Source organism: Ascaphus truei, chromosome 6 (assembly GCF_040206685.1).
Source record: "Ascaphus truei isolate aAscTru1 chromosome 6, aAscTru1.hap1, whole genome shotgun sequence".
NCBI classification, from domain to species: domain Eukaryota; kingdom Metazoa; phylum Chordata; class Amphibia; order Anura; family Ascaphidae; genus Ascaphus; species Ascaphus truei.
The window spans coordinates 63,365,473-63,393,472 of NC_134488.1; the positions used below are offsets into that span (position 1 = coordinate 63,365,473).

General features: G+C 43.4%; 1 protein-coding gene and 1 long non-coding RNA gene across 5 annotated transcripts in view; one reads left to right on the forward strand and one right to left on the reverse strand.

The window, feature by feature from the left end:
• Positions 1-9,282, reverse strand: part of LOC142497158 (uncharacterized) — a 53,308-nt gene extending 44,026 nt beyond the window's left edge. Inside the window, exon 1 of the long non-coding RNA XR_012802188.1 lies at positions 7,393-9,282. This is a non-coding gene — a long non-coding RNA (uncharacterized LOC142497158). The remainder of the gene's footprint in view (positions 1-7,392) is intronic.
• SFPQ (splicing factor proline and glutamine rich) lies at positions 8,051-27,388 on the forward strand. Of its 4 annotated transcripts, XM_075604597.1 has the most exons (13): positions 8,051-8,869; positions 10,743-10,931; positions 11,373-11,674; positions 12,963-13,058; positions 14,536-14,732; positions 16,722-16,806; positions 17,070-17,184; positions 17,304-17,349; positions 17,432-17,547; positions 19,867-23,141; positions 26,261-26,310; positions 26,910-26,981; positions 27,316-27,388. In XM_075604597.1, the coding sequence occupies exons 1-10, from the start codon at positions 8,147-8,149 to the stop codon at positions 20,047-20,049; spliced, it is 2,052 nt and encodes a 683-aa protein (XP_075460712.1). In that variant the 5' UTR covers positions 8,051-8,146; the 3' UTR covers positions 20,050-23,141; positions 26,261-26,310; positions 26,910-26,981; positions 27,316-27,388. The 4 variants fall into 4 exon arrangements, with proteins under 4 accessions (XP_075460712.1, XP_075460711.1, XP_075460714.1 ...); XM_075604596.1 differs by having other exon boundaries at positions 19,867-26,310; XM_075604599.1 differs by lacking the exon at positions 19,867-23,141.
• The last annotated feature ends 612 nt before the right edge of the window (positions 27,389-28,000 follow it).

Consider the following 28,000-nt stretch of genomic DNA (forward strand, 5'->3'; position numbering starts at 1 on the left):
CCCTTCCTTACTGGCCCCCGACTTTGGAGCATAAGACTAGGTGGCCCTGCTCCCCTTTAATTAGTGGCGTTACTGCTGTCCGCTGTGTGGTGTTATTCCTCTCTGCCTTGCCGCACTTGGGTATTCCTCCTTCCCCCTACTTCCCTCGACATGTCCTATCCCCGTGTCTAAATTATGGGTGGGTAATGGCCCTATCCATCGGGGGGGGCGTCTGCAATCGGGGCCGGGGTGTCCTCCAAAGGGGAGTCTGCGGCCGGTGGGTCTGCGGGCAGGGCGACACTGCTCCTCTGTCCGTGGGGCTGTGCCTTCTTTTGTGTGCTGCCGCGGGCATCTGGTTTCTCCGGTCTTGGGGCTGTTCCGGCGCCGTCTCATGACGTAGATCCTCTTTTCCCTCTTAGGCGCCTCTACCAAGATGGCCGCACGGCCATATCCGGTGACGTCCTTCCGGTCTTGGCTCATTCACCGCCGGACGTCGACGGAAGTGGACGTCTTCCCGCGCTGGGCTCATCTTCTTCCGGCCGTGCAGGATTTTTTTTGGCTCGCCACGAGGCGCGATGCCTCCATCTTTCCTAGGTGCGTGTCACGCGTCTCTTCCGGGTTGCGGGGCAGCCATTGTCGCCGGAATTTCTGGTAAGTCTTTTCTTTTGCAGGCTTAGGTCTGACCCCGTGGAATAGAATCTGTGTATCCCGCCTTAGATAGGTGGAGTTGTGGCATTACTTATGCCTACTCCGCTACTTCGCGCTTCAAGCTGTTAGCAGTCCTGAGAGTCCCAACTGTAGGCCATAACTTGTAGGCAACCAAAACTGGTAACAAAACATTTTATTGGAGCTGAGCATTCTTTGTTCTTTATTTGCTTTTTCACTCCTTCTCCGGTTCACTGGCGGCTCGAGTCTTCCGGGATGTGCCGGCCTGCTGCCACTCATTGTCCGGCTCTCTCTCTGCCCGGGGGCTCCTGGGTTCTCCGGTCGTAATTCCCAGCCTACGCAGGAATTCCTCCCCCTCCTCCAGGTTTTTCATTGAGGCGGCCTTTCCGTTCCTGATGACTAGTAAGCCGAACGGAAAGGTCCACCGGTATCGGATGGCTTTGTCCCTGAGGAGGCGGGTTATGGGCTGTAGCTTCAGGTGTCTGGCCAGGGTCAGGGGGGACAGATCCTGATAAAGCTGTAGCGAGATGCCCTCAAATTTACAGGCTTCCTCTCCCCGGGCTTTCGTAAAAACTGCCTGCCGGGTGCGGTAGTAGTGTAACCTGGCGATCACATCCCTGGGTTGCGCATTCGCCAGCGGTTTGCTCCGTAGGGCCCTGTGGCATCGATCTAACATTAGTTCAGCTGCTGGAGTGTCAGGGAGCAAACTCGTCATCCATCTTGTGAGGAAATCTTCAATCTCTGTTATTTCCTCTGGTATGCCTCGGATGCGAATGTTGCTCCGCCGGTCCCGGTTCTCAGCATCCTCCTGTCTCTCGGCCAGCTCTGTGATCTGGTTTTGCAGGTATGCAGCACGTTTGTCTGATTTTTTAATTGTGGAGGAGACCGCCACCATTTTGTCCTCCAGGGCCCCGGTTCTTGTTCCCAGGCCCTGTACCTCCTGTCGGAGTTCTTGGATTTCGGCTCTAAATAACGACTTCATGTCGTTGTACAGCCGGTCGAAATCGCACCGCCGTACTGGCCGTTGCTCTGGTGTCTCCTCCCGGTCCTCCTCTCGTTCCGATCCCGATCCTGGTGCCGAGCCGGGCGCCATTTCTGCCCTCCCATCTCTGGATGAGGATCTACTCAGATACCTCCGCAGATCCCGTGTTCTTTTTTTTTGTTGATGGCGGGGCCATCGCGGTGTATTCCGGCGTCGGTAAACGTTCTTTTTATATAGATTTGGTAGTTTTGGTTAGCTTTATTGTGAAAAATGCTTTGGCGGGGGTGGGAGCTATACGATTAGGCAACCGTTCCCCTCACCATCGCGCATGCGCCTCCGGGTTGGGTACCTTTTTGACGCTTCCCCTTCTCTGCTCTTCGCTCCTGGAGCCGCTGGTCCATACGGATACAGAGCGCGATGAGTTCCTCCAATGATGTAGGACGCTCCAGAGCGGCCAGTTCGTCTTTGAGGGAGTCATTTAAACCCTGCCAGAACACTGCGGCGAGTGCATCGTCATTTCACCTTGTTTCTGCCGCAATAGTGCGAAATTCCAGTGCGTAGCGAGCCACAGAGCGATTTCCCTGCATTACATTGAGGAGAGAAGATGCTGCCGTTACCCTCCTACCTGGTGTATCGAACACCCTCCGGAATTCAGCACAGAATCGGTCCAGGTTGGAGGTCAGATCCGGCCGTTGCTCCCATATGGGTGTAGCCCAGGCCAGGGCATCATCGGTCAGCAGCGAGATAATGTACGCGACCTTGGAACGTGGAGTAGGAAAATGAGAGGGTAGAAGCTCAAATTGGATGGAACACTGCCCCAGGAAGCCACGACATGCTGAAGGCTCTCCCGCATAGCGATTGGGAGTAGGTAGGCGAGGTTCAGGAGGGTGAGTTGGATGTACCGGCGGGGAGAAGATAGGAGCAGGAGGAGCGGTAGCAGTATCGGGAGAGGACAGAATGGATTTGAGTTGTTCCGAAATGGTACCCAAGGAGTTTTGGAGCAGTTCCATAAGCTGGTTATTTTGAGAGAGACAAGACTCTACTTCCTTGAACAGGCCATCGTGTTCGCTTAAGCGTCGACCCACCTCAGCAGAGTCCAGGTCTGTTGGGCTGAGCATAATGTCACGGGACTATAGGAGTGCTCACCACAAACCGGACTGGACCACGAGGCCGAGGTGGGGATACAGGAAAACCACCGCCCTACAGCCGCATGAGCGGGTCTGGTAAGCAGAGTCGTGTGGATAACCTGGTTCGGGACAGGAGAGTGTAGAGTCGTAGAGGTACTTGCCAGATTCGGGGTCAGAGAGATCAAGAGTAGTCGGGGTCCAAAGCCAAAGTCGAGGAGAAGGTAGAAGTCCGTAGGGCGAGCCGGGGTTCGAGGGTGCCAGAGATCGGGAGTCCAGATTCAAGCAAGGGTCTGTAACGGAAGACAAGAGCAGACTGCGAAGTAGCTTGTAGCAAGCACAACTAGAGACTGACTATGCTCAGCAATCAGCTCAGGGCTGGTAGCACTATATACTGACAGGAGCCAATGAGAACCTCCAGCGGTAATGTCAGATGAAGGTAGAGCGCTGATAGGCTGAGGCAGGATGCAGGACAGGTGTGGGAGGAACAAGTATATTGGCGGCAGTGGAGATGGACATAGTGGCGCGCGACGGAAGGGGCGGATTGAATCTGCCGGGAGAAAAAGCCGGAACTGTAGACGCGCGCGGGGGTCTGCCCCGGCAGCGCGCATGAGCAGCAGGGGCTGCAGGGAGAGAGGAGAGATCACGGGACCGGACGCCGCACGCCCCGACAGCGGAGGTAAGAGCCGCAGCGGGCGCTGTGGGAGGCGGCATTACACTTACAAATTCGACACTTTATAAATTCTAACACCATCTGAACACTTATGTACATCAGGAGCTACTAGTAAAGGGATTACTTTGGCGGTCTATTGCCATTTAGTCCCAAAGAGGGGTACTTGATACAAAGGAAGAGAGATGGGTCAAGAGCTACATCAAGAAAAATGGTCAGATATTTGAGAGGTGACTGCTCATTCCTTTATCAGTACCATTATTAAGGAAAATTCCTACAAAGTTCTCTAAAGCTGTTATCTTACCCACTAAAGACTATAAACAATCTACCCACTATCGTCACCTCTATGTTGGAGGGGATGTGGCCAAGTGGGCTTAATGTTTCTCATATGGATGGACACTCCAAAACGTTAATTGCTAATATATTCATTGCCACTAAGCACGCAAACTCCTCCACTCCCCTCTCTCATCATTAACACAATTTGGTATAATAATGTATGGAGAAAATGGAGAAATTGAGAAAATAACTGTATACTTCAATGGCTCATTATCTAAGAACTAAAAAATGTGGAGTCCCTGGCTTCAACAGTCGGGCTCTACTCAAATAATTAATTTAGCTATCGCACTATAGGTAAAATGCTGCAATCTCTGTTAAAGTAGGTTTTTGAGATAATGCACATACAATGTATGATCATCATAACTAATTATGGTGTAGCTCTGAACCCTTCCTCCAATATACTTCTGCTTTCTGTATTCCTTGTCCCACACCTGCCCTCATACCCTCCACAGCAATAAAAATTAAGGATTTAAGAAAAATGAGGATGCAATGGTGGTGGGGAAAGGGAGGGGAGGAGGGAACACCACAGTTAGTTCATCTGTAAAAGGTATATCTTATCAGATGTGATCAATTAAGATGTTAATACTCTTGTACCTATGTATGTAAAATGGGTTGTGCCTCCTGTTGTACCTATGTAACATTGATTTTGCCTCCTCCTGAAAATGGGGCGCAGGCACACCTCATAGTATTGCACATCAATTGCTTGTTATGATATATTGTTAGAAATGTATCATTTAGAAACCCCCTATCATAATAATATTAAATAAGAAGAGGTATGGTTCCAATTTGCATACCCTCGAGTCTAAGCAATCAAAGTCAAATACCTACCGTAATTCATTTTCCCAGCATTGTCAAGTTAAATAGCTCAATATACAAATGACAGAGTTAACAGACCAAGTTGTATGATATAAATGTGTTAACACTGCCATATTTTGCACCATATTACTAACCATAGCATATATATTTGCCCAGTCATATTGTCAACCTTGTTTCATTATTAAATTAGAAGACATCTTTATTAGGGGAAATTGATCAGCAATAACATTGTTTTTTGCTGATGATTTTATTTCTTTTTAATCACGCAATATCGGTTTTCCCCGAAAGCTTCCTGATAACTAAAAAGTCCATTAAACAAATTAAGAGTAAATTACAGATAAAAGAAAAACAAATCTATAACAAAATGCATTATCAGAGACAGAGACAGAGAGAGAGGAAAAAAAACAAAAAACGAACAACACTGCAGGCGTTAAGAACTCCAGGCACTGAGGATTCCAAGCAGAGGGAGCCAGCTGATCTGTACACGGATTGTCTGTGAGGTGACACACACCCACACTGCCTGATTTTATCAGCTATGTTGTAAGTAGCCAATTTGCTATTTCTATATAAAGTTGCCGTTTCATACTTCACTATTGTGGCCCTTTTTTCATTCTCTTTAGGACCAAGAAATTTGGGACTTGGTTACTATCCCGAACACCTTCCGTGACACATGGTGTATTATTTTATTTATTACTGATATTTTCTATCTGCGCCCGTCATTCATTCTGTCTGGGTTTTTTTGCCACCCGCCTTGTGTTAACATGTATAGGAAAAATAGGGTCTCCGGAGCTGAACTGCTTTAATTTCTGCTCCAGAGACTTTGCAAGATACTCACTAGGGAAGGAGCCGCCAGTACAGCCCCATCCAGTGGAAAGAAAATTGAGGTTTAAATCTCTTGCGTCTCGCGGGCCAGTAGGAAGCCACAACGTCATGTGTTGCGACTTCCTATTGAACCATGAAACACAAGGGTTTTAAACCTCCATGAAGTACGAATGGCATCTTCTCCTGTAAGTATCTCAGGAAGAAGGGGGTGCCCGGACCTGGAATGAACGCAGTTCAGCTCTGAAGACCCCCTGCTTCCTATGCAAGTAAGAAAAACCCAGAGGAACTTCTCCTTTAAACCAGCCTCTGCCTTTTTAATTCCCATTGATAGCTATTACAAAGACTGGGACAACTACTTTCTTGACTAATAAATGTATAGTACCACCTTCCAATTGAAGTAAAATGCATTTACTTTAAGAAACTTCTCTCCATTTCTACTGTCTGAGCACAAATACTGTATAAAGAATGGTTAGAATATGGTATAAAGTATGGTTACTTTCTAAAGTATGGTTAGAATAGCTTTTTCACAATGTTAAATAAACCATTTTTTTTAAATAGCATACATACACTACCACTAATTTTTATAGCCACTCCGACATGTGTGTTTGTGTGTGTCTGTCCGTCCGTCCCTGGTGACTTCCCTTAGCTATAATTCCAGACCTGTCTACTCACTGATTTTCTGGGAATCTCACTGATTTCCAGAAATCTCATAGGCTTCAATGGAGTCTCACTGAGAAAAATCAGCACTTTCCATTAAAATGACATTTTTTGCCACAGAACGTCCAAATCTCCCTGATTTTGGTCCATGGGGGTTGATATATGTAGATCTGCTCCTGGCCATGTGCCATCATTACACATGGTATATCAAAGCAGCAATACTACATTCCCCCACCTTTTTTCTCTTATTTCTAGATGTAAAGCATGTGACAATGTATAATTCTACAATCTCACCTAAGCTAGCAATCGTTTGGTCTCCTGTTAAATCTGTAAACATCCTGATTGTGTGCCAAACTAAATGGCTGCCTTTCAGTTCCAATCAATCCATCAGTCAGTATAATTCAACAGCTACAAAGTATCCGAATATTACTAAAGTAACATTGACTATTGTTAAAGTTTGCAGCTCAAACTGCTGGGAATAGTTGCAACAAATTATCACAAACAGGAAAGTGTTACAAGATCTTGCACTGCTGGGGAACTGTGCACAGATTATACACTCACTCCGCTTGCTAGCGAGCGTGCTCCTACTGTGCCGCGCGGCTGCAGCCCAAGCGATCCCTGCTCATAGTGCTGGGGGCGTGACGAAGCTGGTTCACCCTCATTGGCTGAACCAGCTCATGTAACGCTGACGTCACACGGCAGCCGTCTGAAAAGACGATTTTTTTTGTCTCCACAATTAGCTGCCCCGTCAACGCGCTACATCGCCTGCAGGTGTGCAGGCACTTGGCTAGCTGCAATAGCCAACTACGGAAGAGTGCTTGACAAGCGCAAACGCAAACATTTTTATTAAATCCCATAACATTTCAAATGTTTTGCTTCTTCAAGGATTTCCTCCTTCACTCCGGCTGACCCTTCCCCACTTGGTGTATGAACTAACACATTACCTTGATACATTGACTAAAAAAATCATTATCTCACTTTAATACAGACAACGTTATTTACGACCAGGCCGCCAACAGGGGGGGGTCTGCCGGGGTTGGCCTCCCAGGCCCTGTGAGTCAGGGGGCCCGACCGTGCCCCTCGACAAATCCAGTTGCCCGGTCACCACGCCTGCTCCTTTCATTTGTCCTGGGCCCCATGATTTCTGTTGGCGGCCATGTTTACGACAATCACATTATTAAGGCTGAGCCTTTCATACGCAGTGTGAAACTTGTTGTTGGTGCCTTACACTGTGCAGAGTTGGTACTGTGGGAAAAATGCAGTTAGATGCCAATCGGGCCCGGACACATATGTTGATGGCAAGGGATATGCTCATGGAATAAAATGCCTTATAAACTCACTTCGTAAGCTTGTATGACAAAGGTTTCATTTTCTTTCGCCTCTTGCCTTCATGATAACACCTAGCTGCTGTTTACTGGGTAACATGTCTTCAGCCTTTTCTAACCCACCAACCTCATTCTCTCTCAGTACTCTCCTCCCCGCCTGTTAGATAGTAAGCTCCTGGGAGCAGGACCTTCATTACCTAGCACCGGCAGCGTGTGTTATTTTAGACACAGCAATGCAGGCTATCAGCACTGATCTAGCTACTAGTATGCTGTATTATGGTAAGGATTCGCAAATAGCATCAGATTTGATGGTGATCCTGGACAAAATCACATGATATCAAAGAGAGTACCCATTGTACCTCGGCACTGTAACGCAACTGGGTATTTTGCTTAGTGACTGGAATCCATTATCCCACAAAGACCCTATTGTCCAGCGCTAGTGTTGAGCTACAGACTATTCACTAAAAGAATCCCTGATACAAATCCACTAATCAGAACTGCACATTGATTTCACCCTTTCCCTATTGGTTCACATTCCTGTCCATCCCACCCTCTTTCTCCATTAGTTTCTCCACCCAATAGGAAGCCGCGCACCGCTTCGACGGCGCGTTCCCATTGGACAGCCGACCCCGTCGCGCACGGAAGGCGGGACAAAACCGCCCATATATAAAGAGAGGACAAAGGAGCCGCAGCGCTCTCTGTCGACCGCCATTTTGTGGTGACGAAGTTCTTAATACGTCTTGCGCAAGCAGCTATTTTCGGTTCGTGAATGATGTCCCGGGATCGTTACCGGGGCCGCGGCGGCGTTGTAGGCGGCGGTGGAGGCGGCAGCGGAATGGGCCTGTATCGCCGCGGGAACGGTGGCAGAGGAGGCGGGATGCCGAATTACCGTGGCTCCATGCACATGGAGCAGAATCGCGGCCCACCTCAGCAGCAACCGCCACCACAGCAACAACCGCCACCTCAGCAACAACCGCCCCCTCAGGAGCCGGTGAAAACCCCTCCGCAGGCGGCGAAACCCACTCCGCAGCCATCGCAGCCGGCAGCGCCCGTCGCACCGACCCCCGCCCCACAGGCCGCACCGACCCCAGCGCAGCCTCCGGCCGCCACCCCACAGCCCAAGCCCATTCCGCAGCCGCCCAAGCCCGCTAACCAGCAGCCCGCGCCGCAGAAACCGGTAAAGCCGCAACAGCAGCAGCCCCCTCCGCAGCAGCAGGCCCCGAAGCCACCGCAACAGTCTAAAGTGGTCACCCCACCGACCAAGCCTGTCCAGGCCTCGCCTCAGCAACAGCAGCAACAGCAGCAGAGGCAATGGTCTGGGCCTAACCAGCAGCATCAGGGGGGGCAGAAACGTCCTCACCACGGCGGTGGCGGGGGGCAGCAGCACTCGCGCTTCCAGCAGCATCCCCCGCAGCAACAGCAGCAGCCGACGCCTCTGATCGGACACGAGGTGGGAAAGGCGCCCCCCGAGGACATCGATGGCTGGAACGAGGTGAGTGTGCGCGGAGTGCGCTGGATCGGGGGCCACTCCGATCATACACGTTGATTTAATATACACTCCCCTGTGTGAACTATACCCTCCGTGGGTTATATATATCATATATATCCCGTGTATATACACACTAGCCTGTTACGGTTACTAGCCATCCGTGCGTGTATATATATATCTTTATGTGGTATGTAAGTCTCAATCACTAGTAAGAATGACTATACGGGCAGTAGTTTTGAAGGCAATTGTCTTTTCTGTCCGGTGAATATCATTGTGTACAGTGCTGGTCGGTCCTGGCAGTGAAAGGGTTAGTAGGATTCCTGCGGCCGTGTCAGTTATATAACGCATTGCATATTGCTGTATGGAGAAGGGGTATCCATGCCAGCTGTCTATGGGGCTCCAGATGTTCTCCCTGGGGGAGGGGGGCTTTGGTTATTCACGGGTTGCAGGAAGCACCTAAAATGGCGGCCCTGGCCGTGCCTACCTTTGTCTGGAGACTCCATTTTGGGATTACACCTCCCCCTTCTGCTAAACATGGGTGTAGTGATCAGCTGAGCTCATGCAGACTCGTTATCTGCCATTTTAACTCCGTTTATTTTTTTTTCTCTTGTATTTATTTACAAAACATTCATATTGAGACTTTAGCCGATTCACATTTTCTTGTAACCAGTTATACAAATGTGGTTTTTATTTTTTCTGCCGTTTTCAAAATATTTGCTACGTTTAACGCGATGTACTGAACAATTAAATATTTAAATGTTTGGTTAATTTGTGCTAAAATGTAAGATTAATGTGTAATTTTCCCGTAGGTCAGGGCTTTTCAACTTGTTTTCAGAAGGGGCCAAATCGGCTCAATTAAATAGAGGTTCACAAATCACGTACATTTTGGCTATATTTCAAGACACATTATTCTACTTAAAGAATCTGCAAGCTTTTATAACACCTGCACCATCCATGGCTTAGAAATGATGTGTGAAATATTGCATTTTGTTGCCTGAGCAACTATAATGGATTTGTCAGACCATACAAGGGCTCAGCCCCTTTGCGTCTGCATTTATCCCCCAGTTGAAAAGCCTCATCCTAGAGGCTGTAAATTTACATTCTACTGCTGCCTAGCAGTGAATGTTTGGAGGATTGTTCATTGTCCTTCCCACTGCCTTGTCTGAATGTACGGCCTGTCATTTCTCACTTGGCAGAGTGGATTTAATTGGAGATTTTTAGGATGTGCATTGTTTTGGCAGCTTGAGTGACACAAGCTAGACTGTCTTGTAAACTGTTTGTTCATAGTTAATTTGGCTGATTATGTAGTGCTTGCTTTTATAGATCACACTAATGGCATGTTCTTGTATAGCACTACAAGTTTTACGTAGTGCTTTAGATAAACATTTTGCAGGCACAGATCACTGCCCCATGGAGCTTACAACCTGTTTTTGGTGCCTGAGGCACATGGATATAAAGTGACTTGCCCAAGGTCACAAGGAGTCGACACTGGGAATTGAACCAGGTTCCCCTGCTTCAAAATCGGTGCCAGTCAGTGACTTTACTCACTATTGTATGCCTTTATTTATATAGCGCCAAAAGTGTACTCGGTGCTTCACAAATACAGTACAGGGAATTATAATAATACAATAAGTGCAGCAAAATCAGACAATAGGGAAAGGAAATCCCTGCCCCGAAGAGCTTACAATCTAAGAGCTGCTCCTTCTCGCTAATAAAACACTTAAAATCAGCATTTGCTTTTATGGTACTTGTAGTTGGTCGCATAACCTGTTAATCTTGCCACAGTCAATCTGCAGTAGCTGTTAATGCAAGAAGTGTTTTATCCACTTGATCATAATAGTTCAGAAATGGTTAACACAAACTTTTTTTTACACAGGGTGTCAGGGCAACACTGTCCCTCCTGAGAAGGCCCGGAGAGAAGACATACACTCAGCGCTGCCGTTTGTTTGTTGGTAATCTCCCTACTGATATCACGGATGAAGAATTTAAAAAGCTGTTTGCTAAATATGGAGAACCGGGTGAAGTTTTCATCAATAAAAGCAAAGGATTTGGATTCATCAAACTGGTGAGTGTTTTTTGCTTGGTTATTGTAATGTACTTTGCTAATTTCCAGTGTTTATTTCATGTATTGGTGATGGTCCCACTTGGATGCTATTGGCTTCCCTAAATGATTTGGTTACATTTCTTTTGGGGGATGAGGGGGGCTAGTTAATTACAAAAAGCATTTCATATGGGCCTCTGAATGGAGTGTTTTTGTCAATCAAATGTTTTCTTTACCCTTGGTCCCTGAGCTGCTCTGACTGTGCAAACACTTGCTAAGGACACAGGGCAGTCAGGAAATCAAACCATCCACGTGTCCACTCACCAGGTTGACAAACGATCTTAATATCCTATTAGGTATCCGACTTGGGTAAAAAGGGACATTACTCCTAAACATGTCTATCTTAAATACACTTTGGATTGCAAAGTCATTTTGGATTAAGGTAATTTTTACTTGATTTTACAGGAATCAAGGGCATTGGCAGAAATAGCCAAGGCAGAGCTTGATGACTTCCCTATGAGAGGCAGACAGCTTCGTGTCCGTTTTGCAACACATGCGGCCGCTCTCTCTGTTCGCAACCTGTCTCCCTTCGTATCAAATGAGCTCCTGGAGGAGGCGTTTAGTCAGTTTGGTCCAGTGGAAAGGGCTGTGGTTATTGTTGATGACCGTGGAAGATCCACAGGAAAGGGGATAGTAGAATTTGCCTCTAAGCCAGCTGCCAGGAAAGCCTTTGACAGATGCAATGATGGAGTTTTACTTTTGACCACGTAAGTACATTTCTCTGCACTCCATAACAGAACAATGTACTTTTCAATACCCTGTAGTAGAGGCTCTGATTTCTACCGTTTTAGTTCTTCCATTCTCACCAGGTTTTAAAATGTTGCCAAGAGTCCAAATCCCAAACAATGGTTACACCCTCATTTGGTGTCATACTTCAAAGAATGTTATCTGAGATGGTTAGGATAAGAACTTCAGTGATTAAGCCCATTGTACTCCACCAAGCAACAGCTGTTTAATAGCCATTTCATGTAGTGATTTTCTCCCAACTGGACTCAAAGCACTTCAATTACAGTATAGTGCGTGGTGTGCAGCACATTGGAATTTTACACTGTCCCTGCCCTGACAAAGTGTTTATTTTTTGTGTGTGCGCCTGAGGCGCAGGGGCATAGAGTGACTTTCCCAAGTTCACATGGAGCTGACAATGGGAATGAACCAAATTTTCCTGATTTAGTTGGCGTCTTGACTCAATTGAGCCACTCCTTCTCCCTTTACCATGTAAACTACAGAGGGATTTTAAACTGAAGGATTTGCCATGTACTGGCAGTTACATACTTTGGGCTCTTCAAAATATCACATCTGGAAACCATTTTAAATTAAAGCAGACCAACTTTTTTTTTTTTGGACATGGAGCTTATTTTCAGGTTTTTTAAGGGAACAGACACGGGCCTTATTTGGTCACGATGACATGGTATTAAAGCAGCAAGCAGTAAAAGCTGCGTTAAAAAAATAAATAAAAGTTCCCCCATATGTGCATCAGTACAATCCACACTAAGTAATTAGCCAAGTTGCTGATCGATCCTTTCTCATGCGAACGATCAGCGAAGATTCGGCTTGGGGTTCACTAAATGGCTGCCAGTACAGCAGAAGAGGACCAAAGATGCAAAGTTCTGTGGGGAATATTGTGACCAGGCAGTCACTAGATACAATTGGTGCACTGCTAGGGAAAAGGGCAGGGCTCAAAGGGGTGTGTCAGATCCCATTTCAGAAGAGGGTGGGGATGTGACTTTGTAAATGGTTGCTATAGAAACAAAATGCTTACATTATAATAATGTGGCATGGCTGTGAAATGTTTTATGTATTTTCTCAAAGAACAGAACTCATTTATTAAAACACACATTCGTAATGTTGTGATTGATTTTCCCCTTGTCATTCTTTGTTCTGTGCCCCAAAAACTCTTTTAATACATTTGTGATAAGTACATGTAGGATATTGCTTGGTCTGCAGCTTTAAATTACTTGATATGCTCATTTAAAAACATGTTTTTTAAATCTCTAGTACTCCAATGCCAGTTATTGTGGAGCCCCTTGAACAGTTTGACAACGAGGATGGGCTGCCTGAAAAACTTGCTCAGAAAAATCATATGTACCAAAAGTAAGAATATACCCGCAATTCTATTGTAATGTTATCTGTCCCCCTTGCTGTGTTCACATTAGACTTCCAATAATGTTGCTTGCGGCCTGTTGCATTACTATCATTGTTTACTTGTACGGCCAGTTCCCCAGCGCAAGGCGCTGTGACGTGTACGCTGGCAGGGAAGACAAGAATTTTGTCTTCGCGTGCTCGGCGGGTGGTCAATGGAAGGGCAGGTAGGGCCACGACCCCATACGTATCCCAGAGCTCCCCTGCAGATCGCGGCTGTAGTCTGTGCACTGGGGCCGTAGCCTTAGGCCGCGCTTTGTCCCGGCGACGCACCGTCACATCAAAACAAATGCATTGACTGTCGCTTGCGCTTATAGTAGGAGCGCGCAACAGCTTGGTTGCGATCGCTGGAAGTCACTTCAATTTGATTTTCAGCGACCGTGGTATCACTGGCACTAAGCGCGGCCTTGGGCCTCGTCCCCAGTGTTGGCTGCTGCGCGCTACAGCGTCCGCAGAGGGAACAATATCCGCCCCTCTATGGTGCCAGGAGAGATCGCGATGCGCAACCACATTCTGTAAATACCAGATTTGTTTTTCTGGTTTCGACGTAGCGCTGGCTGCGGCTCAGCCAGAGGGCAAACCAGCCGTCATAGGTGCGCCCCCTTCATGCCCCCCACGTCCCAATCTCTTGCAGCTCAACCGCAGATCGGGGCTTTCTCACATGCACGCGCTGCTAGTGCAGCGGCTGATACTGGGGCCATATCCTAAGGCAGCGGTGCGCAAAGTGGGGGGGCGCGACTGTGCTGGGGGGGTGTGGGCAGTTGCAGAGGCCCCGCGCTCTCCCCCCAGGCATTTAAATGAAATCCCGGGGGATCGCGTGAGGCCCCTGCAACTGTTTACTTACTGGGATTCAGCCGTCTGTGTTGCGTCGCCATGGCAACACCGCGGCACCATGTGACCTGACGTCCACGCAGCGTCATTTGACGCGGATGAAGGTAGGCAGGGGGCACGAGAGACGGGCGCAGCACAAAAAGTTTGCGCTCCCGTGGCCTAAGGCACCAATAAACTGCTGCGCGGTACTATGGGGGTACAGAGATTTGATCATTTTTAACCGTTCTATACAAATAAGAAGTAAGGGCAAACATGCACAAAAATAGATATGAAGTCATAAGGGCCTGCTTGTGAGCGCTCACAATCTAGATGGGCTGAGGGACAATGTTGCAACAAATAAGTGGCAGCTCATTGTGGAATGGAGTATATCTCAGAATTGCGTATAGTCCAGCCTGACATCTGATCCCATTAAGTATTGAGGGTGGGAATGTTGCATGGCGTGAATTGGTCCCCATAGGGTTGGAGGGGGAAATTGTATGTCAAGGTGAGTTTTTAAATGTAGAAGCATAGGAAGCCAGTGTATGGATTTACATGGGAAACATAAGTGGAGCGTTGAGAGGTACATGTCTCTTAATCTCGCCCATCTTTCCTGTTCCAGGGAGAGAGAGATCCCCCCTCGATTTGCTCAACATGGCACTTTTGAGTTTGAATATTCCCAGAGGTGGAAATCCCTGGATGAGATGGAGAAACAGCAGAGACAGCAAGTGGATAAAAACATGAAGGAAGCTAAGGAGAAGCTTGAAAGTGAGATGGAAGATACATATCACGAGCATCAAGCCAACCTATTGCGTCAAGGTTAGTTTTTCTCAACCCTTCAGTTGTGTGCAAGCCCACCTGTTCACTTGAATTGACTGAGGGAACATAACACATTTCACTGCTGAGTACAAATGGTTTTGTTCTATGTAAACTTGCCAGAAGATATTTTGTGCAGTACTGTAGGCCAGTGGTTTCCAACTTTTTTGGTTAAGGAACCCTATGTGAAATTGTGAGGAACCCCAATGCTCTCTAATAGCGGGTCTGAGATCCAATGCATTGTAAATTATTCTGTATTTCGTACAATTTTCAAATGACCTGAAAATTGCAGGAATACGTACCCTTGAGGGATAAAAACAAAGCGTGCACCAAGGATTACTATACACTCAAATCCCAATGGATAAATAGTAATACAAATATTCAAAATAAGCGTACCGTAATTCAAAATGTAATTAATTGGTCTGAAACAGACCACAATATGACATGACACACGGTTCCAACACCGCTTTAGTGACAATGTGCACACTGTATATAAACACATATAGCACAACCATGTAATAAACATATACACAAGACTCAAGTGGTAAGTCAGGGATATAATCCCTATGTGAGGGGCTCAGCAATCCTATGTATATGTATAGGAGTCAGGCATATGTGATTAACTCAAGGTATCTGGGCATGCATGAATGCTGCTGTGGACTCACAGGATAATTGAAGTGATATACTGGTACATGTGATACTGAAGAACGAACACAGATTCATATATATACCATATAAGTCTAATGTGTCCCTAGTAAAACAGGTGTGAAATAATGTATAATCACTGAGAACTCACTTTTGTAAGCAGCAGCCCAGTCCTAGGTAGTTGCGTGCATCACGCCCAGTGTTGATAAGAAAATCTTGATCCCGTGGGGTCCGGTGGCGGAGCACAGCTGCACAAGCAAAGGGGGCTGCAACCAGTGTGAAGGCTAAAAAAGTTTTATTAGGTGGTCATAGGAAACAAGTAAACTCTAACGCGTTTCGGGACCTGTGTCCCTTTGTCAAAGGGACACAGGTCCCGAAACGCGTTAGAGTTTACTTGTTTCCTATGACCACCTAATAAAACTTTTTTAGCCTTCACACTGGTTGCAGCCCCCTTTGCTTGTGCAGCTGTGCTCCGCCACCGGACCCCACGGGATCAAGATTTTCTATACACAAGACTCTTAAGGTCCCGAATACCTCCAGACTAGTAAAATGCACCTAATCGTAATAGAATGCCACCTCTGGGCAATAGTACTGGCAGTACTGCCTCCCACTTTCTGTTCTATTGCCCAGCGGTGGCATTCTATTACGATTAGGTGCATTTTACTAGTCCGGAGGTATTCGGGACCTCAGAGTCTTGTGTGCATGGTTGTGCTATGTTTATAATAAGTGTGCACACTGTCACTATAGCGGTGTTGGAATCGCGTGTTGTCATATTGTGGCCTGTTTCAGACCTTTTATTAATTACAATTTTAATTACAGTATGCATATTTGTATTACTACTTATACATTGGGATTTAAGTGTATAGTAATGCTTGGGGTGTTTGTCTCTGGGGTTTCCTGTCGGGAGACCTCATTTAGGAGCGTTTGGGGGGGGGAGGGCTCCAACACGGCCGAAAAAGGATTTTTTGATCTTAAGAAGATTCAAGACAGCCAGAGCGTGGAACTTTTTGAAGTATTTGTACCCTTGAGGGATGCCTGGGGGGGAACCCAAGTGTTCCTAGGAACCCTGGTTAAGAAACATTGCTCAAGGCCATATTTTGTTTGGGTACGACAATGCATGCTGGAGATGTCTTGTAGTTGAGATACAGAACTTGTATGACAATGCTGTTCAAAATCTGGGTTGCTGAATGCACCAGGTCTTGTAACAACACTAAGCTACCTCCTGGCAAGGACTTAAGGGTCTTCTAATGCTTAAAATAAGTCCAGTTAATATCTTATTGTGGAGTAATGTCATGGTTTTAAAATGAAATAGTCCCTCGCAATTCTAACAAATTTCTTTTCTTGTAGACTTGATGAGACGTCAAGAAGAGCTGAGACGCATGGAGGAGATTCACAACCAGGAGATGCAGAAGCGCAAGGAAATGCAATTGAGGTGTGTGTTTGTGGTGCTTGCCGTTCCCTCAAATGCTGTTCATAGCATTTCAACTTTTTTAATGCTCCTGAGATTTGCATACTTGTTACATTCCTGAGATATTAGTGGACTTGTGACCATTTAAAAAAAAAATGGCTGCGGCTTAAGTAATGGTTATTATGCAGGTGAATAATTTGTGCTTTAGAGGAAATACAGTTCTGTATCGGTGTACTGTAAAATTGTAATTCTTGTAAGTTAAGTAATTGTCTCAATTCTGTAAGCAGACAGGATGAGGATCGCCGTAGACGTGAGGAAGACATGATGCTCCGTCAGCGTGAAGTTGAGGAACAGATGAGGCGCCAGAGAGAAGAGGGTTATCGCATAGGTTACATGGACCCAGTAAGTACTCAATGTTCAATTTTCTAGTGTTTGCCTTAACAGGCACCTACAAGTCATAAGCTTTCCAGGTAACTTGCAAAACCTAGATTTACTTATTGGTGCCTTTTTCTTTTATATAGAGAGAACGAGAGATGCGGATGAGTGCAAATCCTATGACCATGGGAGGTAAAGTGCACCTTTCTTAGTTCTGTACTTTGAGTTTACTCTGGTGCTTCATTTACTTGAAGGGCTTGGTTTTTCCTTTCAGATCCATATGGTGCTGCAAATCAGAAGTACCCTATAGGAGGAAGTGGGATGAGCTATGAGGGCAGCCCTGGGGTCCCACAAGCAGCTATTAGTGCATCCATGATGGGAGGCGACATGGTAATGTATCCGTTTGCAGCTCGATAGCAGTAGTAAATACACAGCTGAGACATGTTTGACTTGTAGCCTTGGATTCCATTTCTATTTAAAACAGTTTACTTTTCGTGAGTGTCTAGAAATACAAGTAATCTTTACACTGCCTTGTCAGTTCTGCAATGGTTAAGCCTCCATTCAGTTTTATATAGAAAAAAATATTTGGTTCTCACAATATGCATTTTGTTATTCATTTGCCACTAAGAGGTCAGCAAATGTAATAAGTGCGAGCAATTTTGTTGACATTTTCCTTGACTCACTGTTTTTTAATGTCTTGCCATTGCTTTGTAATACTTTGCATGGCAGATTTAGATTCCATATCCCTGTCTTAAATCTAATCACAGGATGAGCCAATTGTAATACCATGGTAACTAGTGTTATTGATATTGGACATATCTTTACTATAACAACTTTAGAAATTATCTTGCCGGTCAGTCATATTTAAAAAGCACCAGTTCCTTATTAGCTGCTGTATAATCACTCTCCTAACACCTTTTAACTTACTGGCGTATCAAATCTGTCCTGTCTGAAATGCCCAATGTCAAATACAAGATTGTGTTGCTTTTTGTTGGCGAGTGTGAAGCTATGAACTAGAATTCTCTGAATGCTTCTGTGACCTTCAAAACAATAGTTGACCCATAAATATTTTCAAATCCATTCATTTGACATGGATATCTGTTGCACAATATCAACATGAATTGATTATATGGAATTGTACTTACAAAAGGTAGGGCTGTTACCTGTGTGGTTATCAACTCCGTAATGTTCTCATTCTGGGTGTTCCGTATTCACTACTTCATGTAATTTAAACATAAGGGTTGAAAAATCTAGGTTTGATGCTCCACGCAATGTCCGTTATTAGATTTTGGGGTTGGGGCCTTCTCATATCTTAGCAGTGCTTCTTGTTTAATTTGTGGCGCACACTGCATACTTAAAGTTAACTGGCAACTTTCTGATATAGACCACCACCGTTTAGACTTTATTTTCATCTGCAAGCTAGCTCCTACCTCATTTCAAACATAAACAAATCTGTTAACATTCAGTTGTCATAGGCCTGCAACACATTCTTGGTCATTATGCCAAAAAAAGATTAAGATTGAATTTGGCAGATTTCAGTTTTAATGCAGACCTGCCAAATTGACCCAGTGTATTTACGTACTACCATTGTCGTTCTACCATTTGACCCAACCCTAACTAAGCATATAGCTTCTGGTGGATATTAAACACTCCGTGCCATTGTTATTACATGTGCAAATGTGGAGCTAAACAAATGGTGTTATCATACTTTTAAATCCCCATTCCCTGTAAGATTAGTACATGTTTGGTGTGTAACACTGTCAGAGTGGCCTCCAGTATGCTTATCCAATATATAGTGCTTGGCTGTGTAATATCAAAACATTTCAGTGTCCAGATTGTTTGGTTACCTTTGTCAATACCCTCAAGTAGTGAAGTGTATAGTTTAGTAGATATAGTAACAACGCTTTCTACAGTAATAGCCTCACCTAGTCCATGAGCCTAAAACGAATTCTGGTTTGCAGTCCCCACAATTCTCTGAATGTAACATGCTGTATCATTCTGAATCTCCAGGGACATGCGTTTCCTTTTTAGATCGTGTTTGAAATGAAATCAAAACTACAGGGCCATGCGTTTCCTTTTAGATTACTGGAATGATAATGAACTCATAGGGCCATAAACTTCCCTTTTAGAATATCCTTGGGATATTTGTTTGTAGGGCCATAATACTTTTAATGATGCAAAGGAGTCCGACTCAAGTGTAATGCCAGAAATAACAGATTTTGATTTTTTATTTTTATTTTTTTATTTTTTAGGATGCCTGTGTACTTGGTGTCAGAATATTTGACTCTTCTGTACATTACAACTAGGTAACCAGAGGTAGACCTTAAAGTATAGCTTATTTCTTAATTATCCTCAGGAAATTTGATTGTTTTATTTTTAATCGGTGAAATTGCAGCTGTTAATCTAATGAAACCATACAAACTTGGTTTATTCTTTGAATTAGTCTTTTAAATCTGTGCTATTTTTTTAGCGCAGCATTAAGACTGTTCTTTGAAACAGATGTCATTGTCAAGTGGGAGCATACCTAATGGCATGTGTGATACTTAACTAATTTGCAAATTACCCTTTTTTCCTTTCTATGTTCCTGGTACCTGTGGATCGGCTCAATGGTGATTGTATCGACGAACCTTGACTGCGGGACCCTTCTAAAATACTTACTATACACACACGGACATCATCTTCTGTAATGAATGGATTCTGTTCCAATAGCGCAATGATCGCTTTGGCCAGGGGAATGCAGGGACTCCCAATGCCCAGGCTTCCAGAGGGATGGGATCTGTGCCTGCTGCTGCCGCTGCCGCCGCTGCGGCTGCTGCTGCAGTGGTGGCAAGTGGCGGGTATGGAAGGGGGAGAGAGGAGTATGAAGGCCCAAACAAAAAGCCAAGGTTCTAGGAACCTCAAGTCTCTGTTCCCAACATTCACTTTTTTTTGGTAGTAAACATTTTTTTTTTTAATTCTTGCATTTTAGTAAGACTTTTTTTTTTTAAATTTTTTTTTTAATGAATGCTCAGTTGCTTGTCCCAGTATTTGTGAAGCCAGTTTGGAAAAGTTTAATAATGCAGTGTTTGATAACGTCTGTTTTGCAAAGCGCCCTTCCACATCCCCTTAATGTTTTTATGGCAGTGTACTTTGTGCTGCACTGAATTCCCCATACCATTTCTTTTACTGTGCTTGAAATACAGTTGATGGCTACAGAGTGCTCTTAAACTTTTCCAGTTAATTATCCAACCAGTTGGCTGGAAAATAACTCTAAGCTGCAGACCAACTTCACATTAAAGACACTGAATTGCTTGGTGAGACCTTGGCATGAATTATATTGTGATCAGTGAAATGTCATTCAGTGGGCAGACTTTATGGCCGTTTGGGCTAGGCACAGTGTGTATTAGTGTTTTTATGTGCAGCCAAAGCAAGTGGTAGCAGTTTGCTGGTATTGTGCAGATGGTAATCAAACCAAGCTTTAAACTTCTGCTCCTGTATAAAGGTTAAGCATTTGGGTCTTCGACCTCACAATGGACTTAAGTTCCAGGTTGAGACTATTTATCCTTTAAACCTCCCTGTCTACTTGTGCATTTTGTGGCCTAAACAGAAGCTCCATGAAACTGTCCTTGTAATGGGTTGTATTAACTTCTAAATAATAAAAAAAAAAATATATAAAAAAATGTGAAACTTATTGTGTTGGGATGTGTAACAATAGCAGGCCAGTGTATGGACCATTACTTGGGTTCCGTGTTTTTGTACGTTTGTGGGATATAGCATAGGTGGAATCATGTTTAAAGTGAGTTCTTGCATAAAACAAGTGCTGTTTTTTGCCCATTTGCCTCGATTCCTTGGTGCCAGGTACCAATTTATAAAAGATCAATTCATTGAATGTTTTTAACAGCAATGAATGTATTTATTTTTAGTATTATAGGATTAAGATTCAGTACGTTAAAATTTTTAAGTAGATAATAGCCTTTCTAGTCTACATGGTTGTTATTGACCATTGTAAATACCTTGCTTATTCAGTAGAGCAATGGTGCTGATTTGGCACTGCTGCACGTAAACTCCCAGTCACGTGCAGAATCGACACTACTGCATTTTATTGTATAAGCCACTTACACCTCACTTGATCCCTTACTGATAATTTTACAGCTCCCTGGTAAATTGCTGCAATTTTAAGTGGTGCCTTTGTGAAACCGTATTAAATTCAAACTATATTAAACATTTCTGTGCAGTTTGATGCCATGGGACAACTTGATTTATGCAAGTCCACAAAATCCTTATTTTAAAGCAACACCGCTTCAACATGTTTGGATAGCTTCAGTATTTAAGTCAGCGTATTGTGTAAGACTAGGTATCGTGCCATTTATTTTTGCCCAATCTGTTTAGGGGGTTGTGAAGTGTGGGATAAAATTATAGGGACTAATTTAACCTGTTTCTTTGTTTTTTTTTTTAGTTGTAATTATCAAATCATGCAATGAAGAGCTAAATGTTTTAACTCCATTAGAATGCAGTATTATACTTTAAAGTTTAAAATGTCAAAGCTTAACGGCAGCTGTGCTTTCATCAGTGGAAGCGGAGTAAATAGTCAGTTTATTGAACTCCACTTTGAACTCTAAGAAATGAATTCCGTATTTCGTTTTGCACTTAAACATCGAAGGATAAATCCCCACTGCACTCAAGTGGGTACAATGCAATGAGTTTAAGGACCAGTTAGAAGCAAATATCCTTTGCGTTCCATGTAGCTGGTGCCAGAAACAAATTAATATATAGTAATATTCCTATACTTTGCCCAAAACGGTTGATCTAGGTGTAATGTTGAATGGGTGGGGGATAACCTTTGTTTGGCTAAGGCATGTGAAGAATTGCAAAGTTGTAATTTGTTTTTGCATTTCAAGATAACTACATTGGGTGGTTGGAGTATAAACATTTCTGAACTTGTATGAACAAAACTATCTAATTGTGTAAAGAACCATTTGTTCTAGCTAATGTCAGATTATAATGGGTCCACTATATTTTTTAGTAGAGTAAATTAGTGTTATTGGGTTTTGGAGCTGCATAAACATCCTTATGCTCAAACAGTAATTTAATTGTAATAAAATAATCAACACTTGTTCCATTTAAGAGAACCTATGATAAATCTAAATTCCTCCAATCCCAATATGGCCACTAACTTTGAAGTAACCAAACTGACAACACAATGGTCTGTAGTTTTGTCCTTTTAGACTGTTTATTTACAGTTTATTTTCAAGCAATTTTGAGTCCCATTTCTATGTCCACAATCTTCCTGGAGAATTTTCCGCACACTTGCCAATTTGGCTTTATCCTAGTTTAAAATGGCTGGGATGGGAAAATAGCATATTTTAGTTTAACCTATAATTCACTCATTTAATATTTGGTCGGACTAGTGAATGATTTGGTAACAGTTCTGAAATGGTGCCGGGATGTTTGAAATGGCTTAAAGTAATGCCCTGAAGCCTGGATGTGCTGTCACAAGTCAAACCTTTGCACTAAAGTGTTATTTCTTTTAGAGTTTCAACAGGCAAATTTAACTGCTGAACTGATTGGAAGCTTGTTTAAAACTAAACATTGCCAATATAAAAAGAAGAACTATTTAACCATTAAAGATAAATTTTCTATTTTCAAACTTAAACATTCAATTGTGTGTGAATGTTTCTGTAGTATAACTTGCAAGTTCTAGCAATTTAGTTTTTTTTCTAAGTAAACAATCCTTTGTTGGTCTGTCCTCCATCTGCATCCAGGCAGTATAGTATGTGATGACTAAGACTTTATTGTGGCAGCCAGATAGCTGTGGGAAGTTTTATTGTATTTGTTTTACTGGAGTTTTGGCGACTTCAATTACACTTTACAATCTTAGTGGCCGCCTTTTAGCCAGCATTTCTGCAGTGCGTAACTTTGAGGAACATAATGCTACCAATGGACTGTAGGATCCCGGATGTAGTAATCCTGCTTGCTCCAAGATGCTCATTGCTGACTGCGTCCAGGTAGGTAAACAAGCAATATCCTCTACCTTGGTGACTTACTGTGTAATACTGTTATTCTGACATCACATTTCTGTTGATGGGATTACAATGCAGCACTTAAATTTGTGTCTATATATAATGACTTCTGTCATCCTGGCAGCAGCAAAAATAACTATTAGTAATGACTATTTTAGGAGCGGCGTGCGATTGCTTTGTACTGCATTACACTGCGGCTTCTTGCCTGCAGTGTGATGTCTGTGTGTTTCTAATGCACCAGAGATGCCCGGGATATTACGTTAGTTTTGAAACCTATGCTTTGGTGACTTGTGACCTCATGGTGTTCTCTACTTGTGATTAAGGTGTGGGAAGTGATGTCAGCAGTAATTCACATGATGGGGTTACTTCCAACAGCACTGTGAATGCTGCCTGGAAATCTTTCGTGAGAAGTGATCTTTATCTTCACCTTCGTTCTTAATTCTGTGCTATAGATATCTATAGAATTTTTTTTTTTTATTAACCAATTCTGCTTCTACATGATGCCAGAATGTGTGTTCCAGTAGGAAGACTCATTCAGAATAAGTGTCTACTTTTTTCAGTGTTAAATGCGTGATGTTAGGCTGCACTGGACAAACTTGTAGAGTTGGTGAAAATAGAATTTCCTCTTGCATTAGAAACTTTACAGTGCAGCACATTACACTCAGTTGAGTTGTAGAATTGTCCAGTAGCTGATCTAAATTGGGTTTCAATAAACACAATATTCACTTAAAGCTACAGTTCAAGCTGCCAATTAAAATACATTCAATGTGTATCAATACAATCTGCACACTTGACAAGTGATTAGCTAAATTGCCGATCAATCTGTTCTCCTGTAGTCTATCGCTGAAGATTTGGCTCGCTGGTTCTTTAAATCACTGTGCTGCAAAAGAGTACCCAGGATTTCAAGTCCTGTGGAAGATCATATGGCCAGGCAATCACTAGATACAATTAGTACACTGCTGGAGAGAGGCCAAAAGGGGTGTGCTAGAGCCTGTATCAGAAGAGGCAGGGTATGGGACTTTGTAAATGGCTGCTATAGAAACAAAAATGCTTGCTACATTAGAATACATTAAAAGTCTTAACATTTTTTTTATTTTTTATTTTTGCATAGAACTGATTTATTAAAAACAAAAGTAGGATATTGCTTGAACTGCAGCTTTAAATACCTGGGTAAAACTATTACATTTAGTCTGACTATGTATAAAAAAAATTAAATTGATGGGTTGAACTTTGTACTGAACTCGTCTTGAATGGGGGGGGGGGGGGGTGGAGTGACTCATAATATAAATAATCGAACTGTTTGCAAGCAGGTTTGTGTTAAACGTGAGATGACTGTTTCTTACTACTTATCTGCTTGTAAGCCACTAACGGACTAGTCTTAAAGCAGCCACATAAACCCCATACCTAGATTGACTGTAAGTTCTAAACTGCTTACATACAGTATTTGGTTGTACATAGATGTCTGAGTTTATGCTTCTTGTGTTGTGAACACATCGAGACTTGCGTGTTGTCACTAGGTTTGGTATGTTTTTTGTAAGGCTTCCTTGCACATTCAGGATTAGTGATCACTTGCATTATTTGCTGGCATGTGCTTGGCTGTCTTGACCATTGCACATTGCTGAAACCTGACCTGTTTCGCTTGTATTCCATTATGTAACACAATTGTGAATGGCATAGATCACGGCTGAAAACTCTGGCCAAGGGTTTCTCTCTAGAAGCCTGTAGGTGCATGAAGCCTATTGAACTGCTGAACGCTTGCATTGCTCTAGTACCTTACAGAAGTAATGTAAAGAACAAATGAGATGCAGTGACAATAGTCTGTTATCCGACTTCAGGTCAAAAACGAACATTTGTATTTGGTAGGAGGTAAAGTGCTGCATTGTGTTCTGGGACACTTTATTTAAGTATTTGTGTAATACAAACTGTTCAGAAGTGTGGTGTCAGAATATGTATACTGCTCTAAAGATTCAGTCCCTCTGTTCATAAAATACACTAGCCTTGTAACTTACTTTTTTCTTTCAATTTATTGGTGACTTGTAAATTTGTAATTTTTTACCCCTTTAAATGTCTGCAATTTCCCCGCTTGAGGTAATATGGGGACTGCTACACACAGAATGGGAAGGGTTTTTTTTTTTTTTTTTTCCTCCTAGGAAAATGATTTGGGGGACTGTATCTTTAAGCAGATAATGTGGGGGAGGGATGACATGGAAAAGCTGGTTCTTAGTCTTTTGAATGACTCGGTATTTACCCCCATGAAGTAGCACATGGAGCATGTTCTCCACATAATAGTGATCTGCATGTCCGCTTTAGTGACACTGCTAAAATACACCCTGTGCAGGCAGCAGTATCATGACAAACAGTGATGGCGGTAGCCGGTCTAGGACAATTGGTCGCGGCCAGTTTGACGCGACCAAATGGCCGTTGCTTTGCTGCAACTCGCACTGCCTGCCACCAGCAACTTTGCCGCCAAGGGTAAGTGCCTAAATCCCCTTCCTTAAGCCCTTACCATAAAACGCACTGCCCTCACCGCTAAAATCCCTTAAATTAACACCTTGCCCATAACCGCAATTAAACTTGCCTTAGAAGCGGCAGATCGGCTGTGACAGCGTGTTGAGTCACAGCAAAGTGGCGGCGGCAATTAGGTCATGACCAAATGTCCCATTCCGAGAGGTAGCTGTGCTTTCCTCTTCCTCACAACCACTTTGGCTTGTAGCACATATGGGATGTTAATTTAAAGCTCAGAATGGTCTTCCCAGTCTTTGTTGCTTATACCGTGGCACTTAATGTGCATTTATAATAACTTTCAAACATTGCAATCAGTGTCAGCTAGGGCTGCAGCAGAAAATACATTCTCTGCAGATGTATGATGCCAAATGAGCATATGCTTAAAGGTGTTGATGGGACAGTGTTACATATACCTTGATTTGCAACTTGACACTAGTAGCACTGGGGTTGTTTTTTTGTTTTGCAAATGGTGACTGTTGGCAATGTGTTTAATCTCCACATGCTTTGAAGTTCACTCGAACAGTTTATTTTCAGTAGATGTAACTTTCCTGCAGACTTGTTTCTAGTTTTCTAGACTAACTTGCTCTGTTATCCTTTAGGCATTGAAACTGGGTGTTACGTGATATTGGCTGCATTGGTTACATGTAAGGTAAGTGTATCTCATCACAAGCATTTTTAGTTCTGTGCTGCATTTCTAAAACATGCTGCTGCTTTATATTCTCTCCTGTGCCATGATGGCTAGTACTTGCTCGCTGGTCATAAAAAGGCCACTTATAAGGATGGAGTAAAAGAAAATAGGCCCATAGAGTTCTCGAAGTCGTAGATGTGCTACGATGTTACATGATTAATTGCATGTATTTATCCTTTGTGCGTATGCTGTACTTGTTGCTTTAATGGCGCCCTTACCGCTGAAGGGAGTGCTATCTGCTGCAGTTTAAAGCTCTCACAAGGGCCAATAAGAAGCCGCACCAAGTGATGTCAAAGCTTCCTATTGGCCCGGGAGCTGTGAAAATCGTCCATAATGTGAACCCTTGAGTGGCTACCTGCACCCACTACAGAGTTTAGTACCTCCAGAACCAGGAGGACACAGGAGCTTACATTAAAGGGGTTCAGCTCTGGAGACCCCTGCTTCAATCCTGTGAAAAAAATGTTGGATTCTCTTTAAATGGTTAAAAATTATTATACCTCTCTTCCTGTAATTAAAATCAACTCGTATCCTAGATTTTTAAAATCTCACTGTTCTTGCAGGCTTATAACATGACCATGTTCTCCTGTCTGAGCTGATCAGAACAAGCTTTGAAGAAGTGAGCAAATGGCAAGGTTTGTATTGAGGCAATAAATATATAGAACTTAATAGGTTAAGTATTAAATGGTGAGAAACACTTTTTCCACAAAATTAAATCCTTGCAATTTACTTCAATGGAGAGACCCTTATTCCTCAGTAAGGGATATTTGACTTGAATCAAATACAAATTAACACTTTGTGTACGATGTGTGAGCCTTGAAATGGGTGTGTTCTGTATCATTGGGTATTGCATGAGTTCAGCCTCTTTACTGCTAGAATGCAGAGCAATATGCACCCAGCCACCTGTTTTGACAAATAGCATGTAGGTATTTTTAGTGTTGTAATTCTCATTTGCCTTTTGTTTTACAGGAGCAGACACCGTATCTGACAGATGGACTGAGCTGAATGTGTATTTTTATATTAAAAGGCATTTAAAGACTTACCAGTGTGGAAAGTACATTGTTTCCCTTTGATCTTTAATGATTGCTAATGAAAGTAACTGGAGTGTTAAGACAGTTTACACAGGCACATTGTTTTACCCCCTGGCACTCATTGGGGAACTATACACCTTAATGTAAATGACTCCACTAGCTTAGCAAGTTAGAAACTATCAGTGCCACTATCCTCAAGTGTTCCCCATGTGAAAATAAATGTTTCAGTCTTAATGAAAAATGTGACCAAATTAGACTTTTGTATTTTAACTAGAATGCAACATCACAATCATTGCCGGTAATAATGTACATAAGGATATACTTTGCTGCCAGCCAGTTTGTAGGTCTGCAGTGAGGGCTAGGCTTCACTTTTGACTTGATTCTGACAATATGCTGGTGTTATGAGTGAAATATCAGTGCAGTTTGTTGGTCACCAGGCCATCACAACAATCTACCGGTTTATCAAACTGTTAGGCAATATGTACTGTTGTATTTCATGCAGCTTGCCCTTCTGCTCTGTTGCAATATCATAACTTAGTTCAACTGCCACATTTAATTGCTTCTCAGTATTTATCAAACCTTGCTAGTCCATGATTACAAAGGCTTGTCCTGGACTTTTGCTG